Source organism: Triticum aestivum, chromosome 7D (genome assembly GCF_018294505.1).
Source record: "Triticum aestivum cultivar Chinese Spring chromosome 7D, IWGSC CS RefSeq v2.1, whole genome shotgun sequence".
In the NCBI taxonomy this organism is placed as follows: domain Eukaryota; kingdom Viridiplantae; phylum Streptophyta; class Magnoliopsida; order Poales; family Poaceae; genus Triticum; species Triticum aestivum.
Genome location: NC_057814.1, coordinates 71,348,443 through 71,361,963, shown reverse-complemented (window position 1 = coordinate 71,361,963; position 13,521 = coordinate 71,348,443). Strand labels below are relative to the sequence as shown.

Here is a 13,521-nt window from a genome sequence, read left to right as displayed (position 1 = left end):
AAAAAACAAAACAAAAAGAAAAACAAAGAAAACAAAACAAAACAAACCAATGCAAAGGAATGAAATCAAGAAAATCGAGAAAGAAACAAAGAAAACCAATGAGAACCAAGAAAAACAAAATAAGAAAAGGAAGAAGAAAAGGAAAAACAAAATAAGAAAAGGAAAAAGAAAAGAAAAAAGAAAAGGAAAAACAAAATACTTGGCAGTGCTAAACAAAAACTTCTATGCAAATTAGTGCTCAATAATCTTATTTTTAATTCCTCCTCCTCTATGTCCCTTAATCTTATTTTTTAATTCCTTTATACTTAAAGAATTTTTACTACATGCAGGAGTGACATATGGCAGACGATAGAGCCGAGCCGCTTAGGGATCCGGAGGCTGAACGTTATTTAATGGGCATCATCAACAACGAGATTCCTTATGTGCCGGGCTCAGAATATGAGCAAGAAGAGGATGTAGTCTCTTCTTTTCTGAACCTTGACGGTGATCAAGAAGGCGATAATCAAGAAGGTGAAGGAACGGACATTGTCGACGGAGGTCAACCGTCAACAAACGACGATCTCGAATTGCAAGTAGCAACCACCTCCGGCGAGGTATATATATACATTGAGCCTCTCGTGATACAAACTTACTGAAATGTGAATACATATGTATTAACGCGCGCGACTCTCTTTCTTTTTTTAGCCCTCGGCCGGATCGAGTACGACAAAGCGTGGCAAATCCAAGGCGATGAAAACAGGAGAAACATATGCCATTGAGTTTGTCAGTGAAACCGGCAAGCCCCTACAGCACACCTCAAAGTTTATCAACCAATGCGGAGTCGTTGTTAGAGACAACGTCCCGATCACCGTCCAGGAATGGAAGGAGCCAAAGAAGGCACGTCTTGGTTTCAGTTTTGTCGACAAGAGAACGAAAAAGGATTGCTGGAGAAAGCTTATGGAACATTTCATTCTACCTCCGGAATACAACAAAGTCGATGAATTCGGTAACGAGATTCCGGCTGGACGTGAGAGGAGGAGGCTAGTTAAAGAGTTCGCTCTTCAGAAGATGGGCGAAGCATTCCGGAACTTCAAGAAAAATTTAACCCGTGACTATGTCAACAAGGGCAAGACTCCGGATTTCAATGGACAACATGAGAAACTGAACGATGATTGGCCAGAATTTGTGAGGCAAAAGCAATCGAAGCATTTCAAGGAAATATCGAAAAAAGATAAGGATAATGCGAGTAAGAAAAAGTTCCATCATATTATGGGGCCAGGAGGATACCGCCTTTCGGAGCCTAGGTGGCAGAAGATGGAGGAGGACCTGAGGGTGCGAGGAATCCCTCTAGGTACAGAGGGATGGGACCCAAGGGCCAAAAGCTGGTGGTACGGGCATGGGGGATCGCTAGACCCGGAGACAGGGGTGTGTGTTCACCGGAAGAAAAAGTTTGCTCCCACCCAAGCCCTTATTGACGCAATGACCCAAGCTCAAGAGGGCTTGATCAAGTTCAACAGAGAGAAAGACGCACTGACAACAGCCCTCGGGAATGATGAAAACGGAGGACGTGTACGAGGCAAAGGCAAAGTTCCGTGGAAAGTAGGGTTTTCCCAGGACAATGACCCGTACTGTTACAGAAGCCGTAAGAGAAAGACGGACCGGGATGCAGATCTTATGGCGAAGTTTGCATCGGAACTCCATGAGTTGAAGCAGACCGTGCATGAACTAGTAAAAGAAAAATTGGCTGCAGGGCCGCATGAAGATCATGAAGCGGATCACGGAAGCCAGCAGCGGAGAAGCAGCGTGGCTTCCACGGATGCCCCGCCTGGTGCTAGTGCACCGATGATCGAGATTCGTGCACCGGAGCCTCACTACCCCGTGGATGATGTAAAGGAGATGAAAGAATGTGATCTGCATTATCCCGTGGGGAACGTTTCCATGAAGGTAGCTAGCGGCAGTTCTTTACCCTGTACACCTGGAGCACTCCACCACAACAACCCCATTGCATATGGCTATGCTCGTGTCACGGTGGAAGACATAGTCCAAGGGTTTGAGGACCTGGAGATTGACAAAGCTACACCCGAAGGGGAGAGAAGACTTGGAGATGTCAAGCGCCAGATCATTCTATGGAAAAAGAAGTACATAGTGTTTCCAGGCGAGGCGCCAAGGCTAGCAAGTCCACCCCCCTCCGATGGTGGTGGTGGTGGTGGTGGCGGCGATGGTGGCAGTGGTGGTGGTCGTGGTGGTTCACCTACACCTCCTTCACGCCATTCGACGCCGTCCCCCGATCCATAACCTCCGGCGGGTACGACGCCCCCCAATCCTCCTCCGGCGGGTACGACGCCCCCCAATCCACCTCCGGCGAAGAAGCAGAAGCAGGCGGACAGCAAGGAAACCCGCCCCTGGACTATTAACCCGGACCCTTATGTACCTAAGACCACAAGGGTACCGGAGCCATCACTGAAGCCTCTCCTCCCAAGGCCTTGGGAACTTAGTGAAGCTGAAACCAAATTGGCCGCGTCTGCTAATTATGAGAAATGGAAGGCGGATATGAAGGCGATAAAAGAGCCTGAGCCCAAGCAAGTATTCACTGAGAAGCAAAAGAAGTGGGCTAAGGATTTTTTGACGACACCGTCCCAAGCCGAGCTGAATATGCCTGACGACTATGGACATGAACTTCGTAGGCAAGCAAAAATATTGAAGGAGGAGAAAGAAGAAAGTAAAAAAAAACGGGAAACAAGTTGACCAGCTCAGGATGCAGAAGAAACAATCGATCCCCCCGCTCATAGTGAAAGCCGGTCCGGAAGAGGACCCCGAGATCATAGCAGCTGCGGCAGCACTTGGATTGACTGTAGCGAGTGCCATGAAACAAGCGTCCGAGATGGGTTTGACTCTTCGTGCCTTCTTAGGCCTTGAGGATGCGCCAGTATGTGAGATAGCATTACAATATGTGCGGAATGGGCCTCTCGTCGAGCCTGCGCGGGAAAAGAGTCTACCACCACAAATGCGAAATCTGCTACGTTGGTACAAGCAATTCATAACATGGGCCGACAAAGAATATGTTTATGCGGATGTTACAGAGGAGCATCACACCAAACGGTACTCTGTACAAGTTCATATGAGTGAATTGTTCCAGCTGTTCAATCTGCGCGACCTCGACAAATCTATGCTGAGTTGCTACGTTCTGTAAGTGATTTATTTCTACCTCATCTCGTTCTTCATTGCCTGCACTATATATATATATATATATTGTCCTAACTATATTGTTGCGTACGCTATTATGCAGATTGAAGATTTGGGAATGCAAAATAAGAAACATCCATGATGTTGGGTTCATTGACCCACATATAGTTAATGGACATGTGTTACAAAATCACCCCGAAGACGTGGAGAAAGACTTGTACAAGTTTCTTAGAAAGCATCAACTCAAAAGTCATATTCTATTTCCTTACCATTTTGGGTGAGTGTTTCTCTCTTGTGCCCATTCTCTTTTGTTTACTCCATGCATGGTATGTCTAATCGATGAGTTATGCATGACTGTGCATGTAACGTGTCCGCAGGTTCCACTGGATTCTGCTAAATATTGAACTTCACACCTCCAGAGTTTTAATCATGGACTCTATGGATTCGGATCCAAAGCGTTGGGCCGACATGAGAAAAATGTTGCAAAAGTAATTATTTTCAATCATTTGAGCTCTATATCGATCGGTCTCTTTCGTTCATTTCCTAATATCAAGTAACTAATAACTCCCTTGTTTATTTAATTTTCTTTGCCCTGTAGGGTTTGGAGACGGTTCTCAGAAGAAATTGTCGGTGAATTCAAACATGAGCTAGATTTTAGAAGGTTAGTTAATATGGATAAGCAGTCACCGGGGACCAATCTATGTGGATACTATGTTTGTGAGAACATCCGGAGACACACCTCTGAGCGGAAGGCATCGGATAGCGTGCGGAAGGCGACGGATAACTTGCGGAGGAGGCTTAGTCCAGAAGCTCGCTTCCGACCAATTCAAGATGAATTAGCAGGATTTTTCATGAGGGAAGTCATCAATCCTAAAGGAGAACACTATACCGAGGACGAAGAAATTTATATGCATGTCCGAGATTGAAACTTGTTCGAAGTTGTATATGGTCATCCATCCTAATTGTGTATGGAAACTTGTTCGAAGTTGTATATGGTCACCCGAGATTGAATATATATTATATATTCCTCTTGAATTCTTCTTGTTTGAAATTTCATATGCATGTATATAGTAGCGTAGAATATGTGTACTGAAACTTCATCAAAATTAAAATAAAACACAAAATAAAATATAAAAGAAATAAAACACTACAAATTAAAAAGAAACCAGGTTTAGGGGGGCTAAAACCCTAAACCTGCGGAGGAGGCCTTTAGTCCCGGTTAGCCACGAGAACCGGGACTAAAGGTCCTCCGCCCCGACGGACCCCTGGCGCCCACGTGGACGGGCCTTTAGTCCCGGTTAGCCACGAGAACCGGGACTAAAGCCTTTAGTCGCGGTTCGTAAGAGGCGCGACTAAAGGGTAGGGTCTTTAGTCGCGCATATTTAGTCCCGGTTGCACAGCCGGGACTAAAGGCCTTTGCGAACCGGGACTAAAGGCCTTTTTTCTACCAGTGTGTCAATTAGAAAAAGAGAAGGACTGGACATTTTTTTATACTCGAGCTGCTTCTTGCAAGCAGAGATATGATCCACTTCTGTTGGGATGGCTTGCAAGCTAGAAGATGACCATAGCTGAACAAAGTGACTTCCATCTATCTAATCTCCAGGTAGATCGAACTCCGATCTCTTCGAAAAAAGTGAATGATCAGAAACGTGAAAGACTATCACACCATTAGAGTGAGAGAACCTTGAAGGCAACACATTTGCAGGCACCTCTCCCAGGATATTTTCATGGAAACAACATGTTTGCAGGCACCTACGCATTTTTCAGGACTACACAATGAGACTGGATTTTCTACTCTCGGCTATACTACACCCGAGTTTGCAAAAAAAAAAAAAGGAAAAACCATACGAGCTGCTAGCAAAATTTCAGCCAAAAATAACACCAGAGGAGTTCTCGCCAAAACAAAAACAAAATCAATGTTCAAAGTTTTGTGCACTGTTTGAGCAGTGATTTTGGCTTTTTTTGGTGAGAGCTCCTCGAATGTTACTTTTGGCTAAAATTTTGCAAGAAGCACAAACATATTTGGTATAGTTTGTTATCTCAAAATTTCAGATTTTTTGGATTTTACTTTGTCACATTTTTTCAAAGTTTTCCGAACTCGGGTGTACTACTCTCGAGAGTAGTCATACCTTTCGGCATTTTTTACTGTGAGATTGAACAATGAGGCTTTCTTCTCGTAAATGTTTAAGCTTTCTAGGGTTGCCTGCTGTCTCCAGAGTAATCCTCTTCTTAGTTTTCTTTCATGTCTGAAACTTACCGTATGTAGACTAGGATATAAATTAGGAATGCCTTTTCAGTTTTGTTCTATTTGAATCCTGTAAGACAAGAGGAGAAATTTTGTTCAGTTTATAAATAGGGATATCTGTTGTTTTCTAAAATTATTGCAAAGTTTATGTGTGATTCCTGGTGCAAGCCAGTAATCCAGTTATTTTTAGAACGAAAACGCAGAAGCGTCCCGCTTTAAATTAATAAAGCTCACAACACTCAGAGAGTAAAACATAAAGTGCATTACAGCACTAGACTGGGCACGAAATGAACAAAATGAGGTGATACTAAGGGACAAGCGGCCCCAATACCACACAAGAGCACGCAGGCTCCAACGTCCAAACAAAGTCAAGCAGCTGAAGACGGTTGGCGAGCGATAACATGGAAGCTCATGATCTTCCCCATAGCCTCCCGCATAAGGTCAGCATCCTGTTGTTTCCCTAGTGACATCCAAAGCTGGAGAAAGAGGTGCCATTTGAGAGGAGGACATCGATATTTCTTGTTGTCTACAAGGCGGCGTGATTCATACAGTAACCGAACGAGGGAAACGCCCCCGCGTCGCCCCGATCTGGCAACACGGGGGAACGCCACGGCCGGTGACCGCCGAGCCCTCCTCTCTTTCCCCTCGTCTTGCCGCTGCCTTAGGGGACCACTGGTGTATTACACAACCACGCGGACCGAAACTGGGTAAACTTCCGGTGTATTAGACTATCTTCGCAGACGTCTACATCCGTGTTCATCGTGCCACCCTCGAATCGACAAAGGGGCCTTGTGTACATTATTGGGGGTTGGACACCTGGATAAGCTCAGGCCTTGGTGTCATGTGCTCTCATGCACCGTGACATCAGTAGACTAGTAAGGTCATCGTTGATGAGGGTAAGTCGACCCCCATATGTTACATAAACAGAAGGAATCCCATTGCCGAGCTTACTCTTGCAACTGCTCAACTTCTTTTCAAAACGGTCTTCAATAATTCTTCATTCGTTGTTGGTGAGCTTATGATGATGAATGGGCATCCCGAGGTACATAAACAGAAGCGATCCAACCTTACAGCCAAACAATTACATGTACTGACTCTCCTCCTCTTTGGCCTTACCAACACAGAAGATCCCGCTTTAGTGGAATTATTTTTGAGACCTGAAGGTTGTTCAAAATGACACATAATCAACTTAATTTAATCGCTTTTTAAATGTTATGTTCCATAGAACGGAAAGCCATCAGCTGAGCCTTATGTATAGATTTAACCCTATGATAAAAAAGAGTAATATCATGTACAAAATTTCATCTCCGGGTTGCAAACCTAGGTCTCCCTGCTACAATGGTTCTAGCACCTTGAATAAGCCAAAATTTTCATGCCGCGACAATTAAAAGGTCAGAAAAGGCCAAATTCTTTCCTATGACCAATGCAATAATTTGATTGTTATAACCTTGAAAATTGGGAGGCTCGAACTTTTCTTATAACTAGATGATGCCCCACGCGTTGCTGCGGGAATTGGTTGCAATATATTTCAATAATTGATTGTGTGGAATGTAAATTTTTAGATTAAGAACACATGAACCAAAATCAAAAATACATACGTCTAATTATATTTGATAAAATATTTATCTATACCAATATAAAAAGATCCAAAGAGGCAGATCAATTAATCTCGGCCATCAAATCATATCAATCCAATGACCTAGACTGCTTCAATGTCGAGCGCTCAATACGTTTAGCGTGCAGTTAATTTCATGTCAAATATAGTGCTAATCATATAATAACACGCAAATAATATCCTACTTAATATCCGCATGCACTTAATGTATTTTTAAATTAACGTGAATTGCATGTACACATTGACTAGTTGAATATAAGCTGGACAATAGAATGATAATTATTTTCCCATGCATGGTTGCCTGTGGTGGTGGGTCTTTATGATGCATGGTTGCATGTTAATATGCGTCTTATCTCATCCATAATTGTATGGTGATGTGGCATGCTTCCATGTTAAGATAAATAGTTTAGTGGGATCAATCCCTTAGATTATATAGGATGTGGTAGCCCATAGCGCAATAGTGTTTTGTCTTCTCGTGATTCTCTCAACAACAATAAAAAAAAAGTATTCATGATGGCTCTGTAAGCTGGGTTGAGACTGAGGGCCCACCTGTAAGCATGTGTTTCGTCAGAGATACGAGGGGCGTGTCACTCTCAACTCTCTGCATCTCACCTGTACCTCTCCCCTCCCAACTCTTTCCGTATCCTGTGATCAATCCATGGAAGGAGCTCCGGTCGTGACGCAAACTCCAATGCCGCAAGACACGCCGACCTCCCCAAGGCGAGCTCCGACGGCCACAGCCTCCGGCACAGGGGCCTCAGGCCAGAGCCCTCCCTCCCCGTTTCCACACATTCCCGTCGTCGCTGGCGGCCGTGCAGGCAAGGTGCTCGACGAAATGCCTCCTGACACGTCAAGCCTCGTCGTCGCAGGCCTCGAGCCGCAGCGGCGGCCGTGGGCGGACGTCCCGCAGGACATCCTCGGGATCGTGGCCGGCCGCCTCCCCTGCGTCGAGGACCGCGCCAGGATGCGCTCCGTCTGCGCCGCCTGGCGCGCGGCGGCGCGCCTCCACCGGCCGCCGCCGCCGCCGCTGCCCCTGCTCGTCCACGCGGACTTCACCTTCTCCAGCTTCTCCCCCGACGGTGTGAGGATGGGCGCGCGTCGCGTCCCACTGCCCGAGGGCGTGGCGGCCGACGACGTCCGCTGCGTGGGCTCGTTCGAGGGGTGGCTCGCCGGCGTGCGGCCGAACGAAGGTCGCTACCTTGGTGACGGCGAGTGCTTCCTGATGAATCCTTTCTCCCGGGACGTGCTCCATCTCCCGCCTCCCTCCGCATCTTCGCATTTCGTCGATGCCCACAGTAGATCCCTCCCCATCATCGGCGGCTCTGGTGTGGTTGAGTGCACCATCAACGCCCCACAGTACGTGATGTCGTTCTGCAAGGTGATCTTGTCCTCCTCACCTGATTCTGGGTCCAAGTGCACTGTGGCTGCCTTCTCTGTGCACAGGAACGGAGCCAAGCTTGCTCTCTGGCGGCCTGGGATGGCGTCGTGGTGCGTGTGCCTTGGTGGCTGCATCAGCAAGTTCAGTGACATTACCTTCTACCAGGGGAAGCTTTATGTGCTCAGCGAGCTCACCACAAACCTCTTTGTCGTTGAGATAACAGACGACGGCGCCGACTGTGGGCTGATGGTTTCTCGTGTCGAGCGTTGCGTGGCCGAGCTGCCTGAGGTCAAGGACAGCTACAAGCAGAGGTGGAACTTGGTAGAATGGCATGGAAAATTGTTGCTCATCGCCAGATACTTAGGCGGCGGTGTGAGCTGGAACGATATTTGCAAGGTTGGAGTATATGTGGTGGATTTAAGCACGAAACCTCTTCGATTTACTGAGATCAACACATTAGATGGCGACTGTATCTTCATCAGCCCGTGCAGCAGCAAATCATTTCATGCGTCGGAGTATGACGGGGTGGAAAGCAATGTTATCTACTTCATTGATGGCCATCTCTGCCATGCTAAAAATGGCCCCCCACTTGATAAGTTCATGTACAACTTGAGAGATGGTACATTGGCACCATTTGCTGCAGATTTATCAGAGCAAAATTTTCGGGCACCAGATGGCAAGCTGATGAGTCCAACATGGTTGTTTCCTTCTGAATGAACTGTGGCACATCAACTCCGATGTTAATGAATCACAGAAGCCCTGCTGCTGCTTGGCGCAAGGGCCATGGTGTTTGCTTTTCAAGAGCTGAAAAAAAAAACAAGTGTATGTTGTTGTCTGATTTGTGATTATTATGATGCGTGCTGACTTAAACTGTTTTAGTACTTCGTTTTCAAACTTCCATTTGGATCATCAGTTGATTCACATTTGTGGGAATCAGTAGTTAAGTGAGCAGTGGTTCTTCATATTAACTGGACTGTAATGGTTCTGCAATGCCTCACCTATCCTCTTCCGGTCCTTTGGGTATTTCTGTCACTGGAGTAGACATTTCTACTAGTGGTTAATATAGCTAGTGGAGTGTTATATCTTCACGTTTTATTCAATGGATTTCATTTGAATCTATGGAACTGCTTGCTTCCTTATTGAAGCATCGTATTATTAGGGATGAGCCTTTCAGTGCTGTTGATGCCCATACAGCAACAAGTCTCCTCAATATGTAAGCATCGTATCAGCACATGCAGATTGTATTAGTATTTGATTATGAGCTGATTTATAAATCTCTTATTTTGTATGACAACATTATGTCATGGGTATTTTATCAGATAAAACTGTTCCTTTGGTAACCCACCAAGTGGATTTTCACCTTATCAAATTCTATTGGCAGACTGTCAACAATTTAAGGACCTTGTAAATGCGCATAAAGATACCGTTGGTGATTCAAATCTTAACAGTATGGCCTCTCGAAGAGTAACGGAAATACCAAAAACAGCGACTGATAATGTTCATGGAAACTGATATATCGTATGCCTCTCTTTCTGTTATTTCTCACATAATTTTCTTAGCTGATCAAATTTCACAGAATTCATGGATGGCTGCTAATGTCCAAAATGCCCGTGTTAGTTTAGTACACTGAAGTTAATTTCTGTGTACATTGTTATCGGAGTCTGCACCATTTTCTTTGTGCTATCACGATATTTGTCTCTCGGAGTCCAGACTTCAAGATCCTTGTTTTCCCAGTTGCTCAATTCATTGTTCCGTGCACCTATGTCCTTTTTTGATTCTACTCCTCTAGGCAGGATTCTTAGCCGGGTAAGAAAAGCCTGAAATAAATGACAGTTATGGTAATTACAGTTCTGTTTCACATACATTTCTAATGATGGATTATCCCCTGCAGGTCTCTTCAGATTTGAGTATCATTGATCTTGATGTTCCATTTGCCTTCATGTTTACCTTTAGTGCCAGCTTAACTGCATATAGCAATCTGGTAGTATTGGCTGTTGTTACATGGCAAGTTCTGTTTGTATCGTTGCCGATGATAGTTTTGGCAATTCGGTTGCAGGTGATTGATCTAACTTTATTTCTGCATGGCTAAACCCCCTTCCTATTGTTATTTCATTTCCCGAATGATCTACTCTGCTGCATTTTCACCCATGGGGTTAATTTATCTGATGTTTTCTCACAATTCTGATTGACTGAGATCTGTTATATTTGGTCTTCTAGAGGTACTATTTAGCCTCAGCTAAGGAATTGATGCGGATTAATGGCACTACCAAGTCTGCCCTAGCAAATCACTTAGGTGAATCGATTTCAGGGGTTATAACAATACGTGCCTTTGAGGAACAGGATCGTTTCTTTGCTCAAAATTTGGAGCTAGTCGACAAGAATGCTAGTCCATACTTTTATAATTCTGCAGCTACTGAATGGTTGATTCAGCGCCTGGAAACAATGAGTGCTGCGGTTCTTTCTTTTTCTGCCTTTGTCATGGTTCTTCTTCCTCCAGGAACTTTTAGCCCCGGTAAGTATCTTATCTGAAGTACTACGATCACAAGTTTCACATTTTTGAGAAAGTCATGGTTTCTTACAAGCTCTATGACTGCAAATATGTGCACTGAATGTTATATGCATGCATCAGATGTGCAATCAATTTTATATGCACCGCAAAGAATTTTTTGCCTCTGTTTTGATAGGTTCCTGGTATTGAGTTATGAAGGTTAAGCTTGTGATAAAAAAGCCTACTAGATAACCGTGAATGGCTCGAAACCCTAGTGGTATATATATCCAACTTTCCCTTTAGCAACACTTTATATGCTCAATGTCTATGTGCCAAACTCATTGGAAATACAGTTATATAATATCATCCAGTTTATGAAGAAATTAACATTGCCCATCAGAAAACTAATTACTTCCATTCATACTTGCGCAGGTTTTGTTGGAATGGCATTCTCTTATGGTCTTTCCCTAAATAATACTCTTGTTAACTGTATTCAAAGGCAATGCAGCCTTGCGAATCAAATAATATCTGTGGAAAGGGTGAACCACTACATGGACATACAAAGTGAGCCAGAAGTTATTGAAGAAAACCGTCCGGCACCAGATTGGCCCCAAGTTGGCAGTGTGGAGCTTAAAGATCTGAAGGTAATCAAATATTAATATATACATGTACACTTGACCAGGTGAAACCCTTTAGAAATTCTAACAATTTCATGTGATTTATTTTCATTTGACAGATTAGGTACAGGGAAGACGCACCCCTTGTACTACATGGTATCACTTGCAAGTTTGAAGTGGAGACAAGATTGGTATAGTTGGTCGAACAGGAAGTGGCAAGACAACTTTAATTGGTGCATTGTTCCGCCTTGTTGAACCTGCTGGAGGGAATATAAGTATCGACTCTGTGGACATCACTACGATAGGCTTACATGACCTGCGTTCGTGTTTGGGCATCATTCCCCTAGATCCAACACTTTTTCAGGGTACGGTAAGATATAATCTGGATCCTCTTGGGAAGTTCTCGGATCAACAATTATGAGAGGTAAGACGTGTAATATATCTACAATTTCAGAAAAATAAGCACCTTATCTAATCAGGATTAATAAACTGATTTATGGGGTCGTAATGATAAGTCGCCATTCTCTGTTTATGGCATACATGCGTCTTAAAAGGAATCGCTAAATTAGTTATATGCTATTGTGTCGCAGGTTCTTGACAAATGTCAACTTCTTGAAGCCGTCCAGGAGAAGGAGCAGGGATTGGATTCACTTGGTAGGAGAGGAGACCTCACTGTATCTATACATATATAAAATTCGGTCTCGCGTTTATTTTAGGCCCCTAGCAAATTGGGCAAACATACAGTTCTGCTCAAGCCCTTTCAGAATTCAAAATACACGTGCCTCTAAATCTGTCAAACTGTTAGTGGTACTAATCAAGATCTTGCCATACAGTTGCTGAAAATGGGTCGAACTGGAGCATGGGCCAAAGGCAGCTCTTTTGTTTGGGTCGGACGCTTTTGAGAAGGTGCCGTATCTTAGTTCTTGATGAAGCCACGGCCTCTATAGACAAGTCCTTCAGAAAACGATCCGGACAGAGTTCAAATATTGCACCGTTATTACAGTCGCCCACCGTATTCCAACAGTTATGGACTGTGATATGGTACTTGCAATGAATGACGGTATGTTTGTCTTATTGCTGCTGCCAACTTATTAGGACTGCATCATAGAGTTTTTATTCCATACTTATGAGCTATATGAACACTTCCAGGGAGAGTAGTGGAGTATGACAAACCTACGAAGCTCATGGAAACTGAAGGATCTCTCTTCCGCAAACTGGTGAACGAGTACTGGTCATGCACGTCGAACTGAAACAGTTAGGAGAGATCGTTGATGACGTGTGTCACTGTTCAAGAACCAGTTTCTCTGGAGATGTACAAGAAACGGTTTCAGGAACGGGCATGTTTGGATCAGAAAGAAAAATCTCTTGTCATACTCCAGAGGAGCTCATTTATTTGGAATCTGAAGAAGATGCAGTGCCATCTTCCAGAAGTTGCCTGAATTCTTTAGCTATGTATTGCTACCTGAAATTTTGAGTAATATACTGCAGTTTAGCTTATTATTTGTTGACCATTGCCGCTCTTCACAAGCGTTGAAGCTGAGCAGAGCAAATCCCAGAACAAGTCTTGTCGTGGAATAGTCACGGCAGATGTCCTCGTGCAAGGACTTAGTCGTGGAGCCATCGCAACTAGGAAGCTTAAAGGGGTTAAACGGGACAAAGGACACGAGGATTATACTGGTTCGGCCCCTTACGATGAAGGTAAAAGCCTACTCCAGTTGACGTGGAATTACTTAGGGTTTCGATGACCAGGGAGCTAAACCGCTATGCCTGGCTATCGATCTGATCTTACTTGTCCTGAACCGCCGCTGGGTCGTCCCTTTATATAGAGAGGTTAACGCCCAGTGGCTCTCAGAGTCCCGACCGTCTTATAAACAGTGTCCGGCTCGGACTCTTAACTATTCTTGCCTTACACTACAAGTCATACCTTAACGGCGGTTTATCACTACGGGCCTTAAGCCGCCTCTAGGCCTTAGGCCCATTACTGAACTGACATCCTCAAACTTGAGATTGGGCTTC

At 44.5% G+C, this 13,521-nt stretch overlaps 1 protein-coding gene and 1 pseudogene across 1 annotated transcript; both read left to right on the top strand.

Moving 5' to 3' along the window:
• The first annotated feature begins 7,603 nt into the window (after window positions 1–7,603).
• Window positions 7,604–10,304, top strand: LOC123166629 (uncharacterized). The gene has a single exon (XM_044584433.1). The coding sequence runs from the start codon at window positions 7,681–7,683 to the stop codon at window positions 9,115–9,117; it is 1,437 nt and encodes a 478-aa protein (XP_044440368.1). The 5' UTR covers window positions 7,604–7,680; the 3' UTR covers window positions 9,118–10,304.
• A 97-nt stretch (window positions 10,305–10,401) lies between these two features.
• Window positions 10,402–12,984, top strand: LOC123170827 (ABC transporter C family member 10-like; annotated as a pseudogene).
• The last annotated feature ends 537 nt before the right edge of the window (window positions 12,985–13,521 follow it).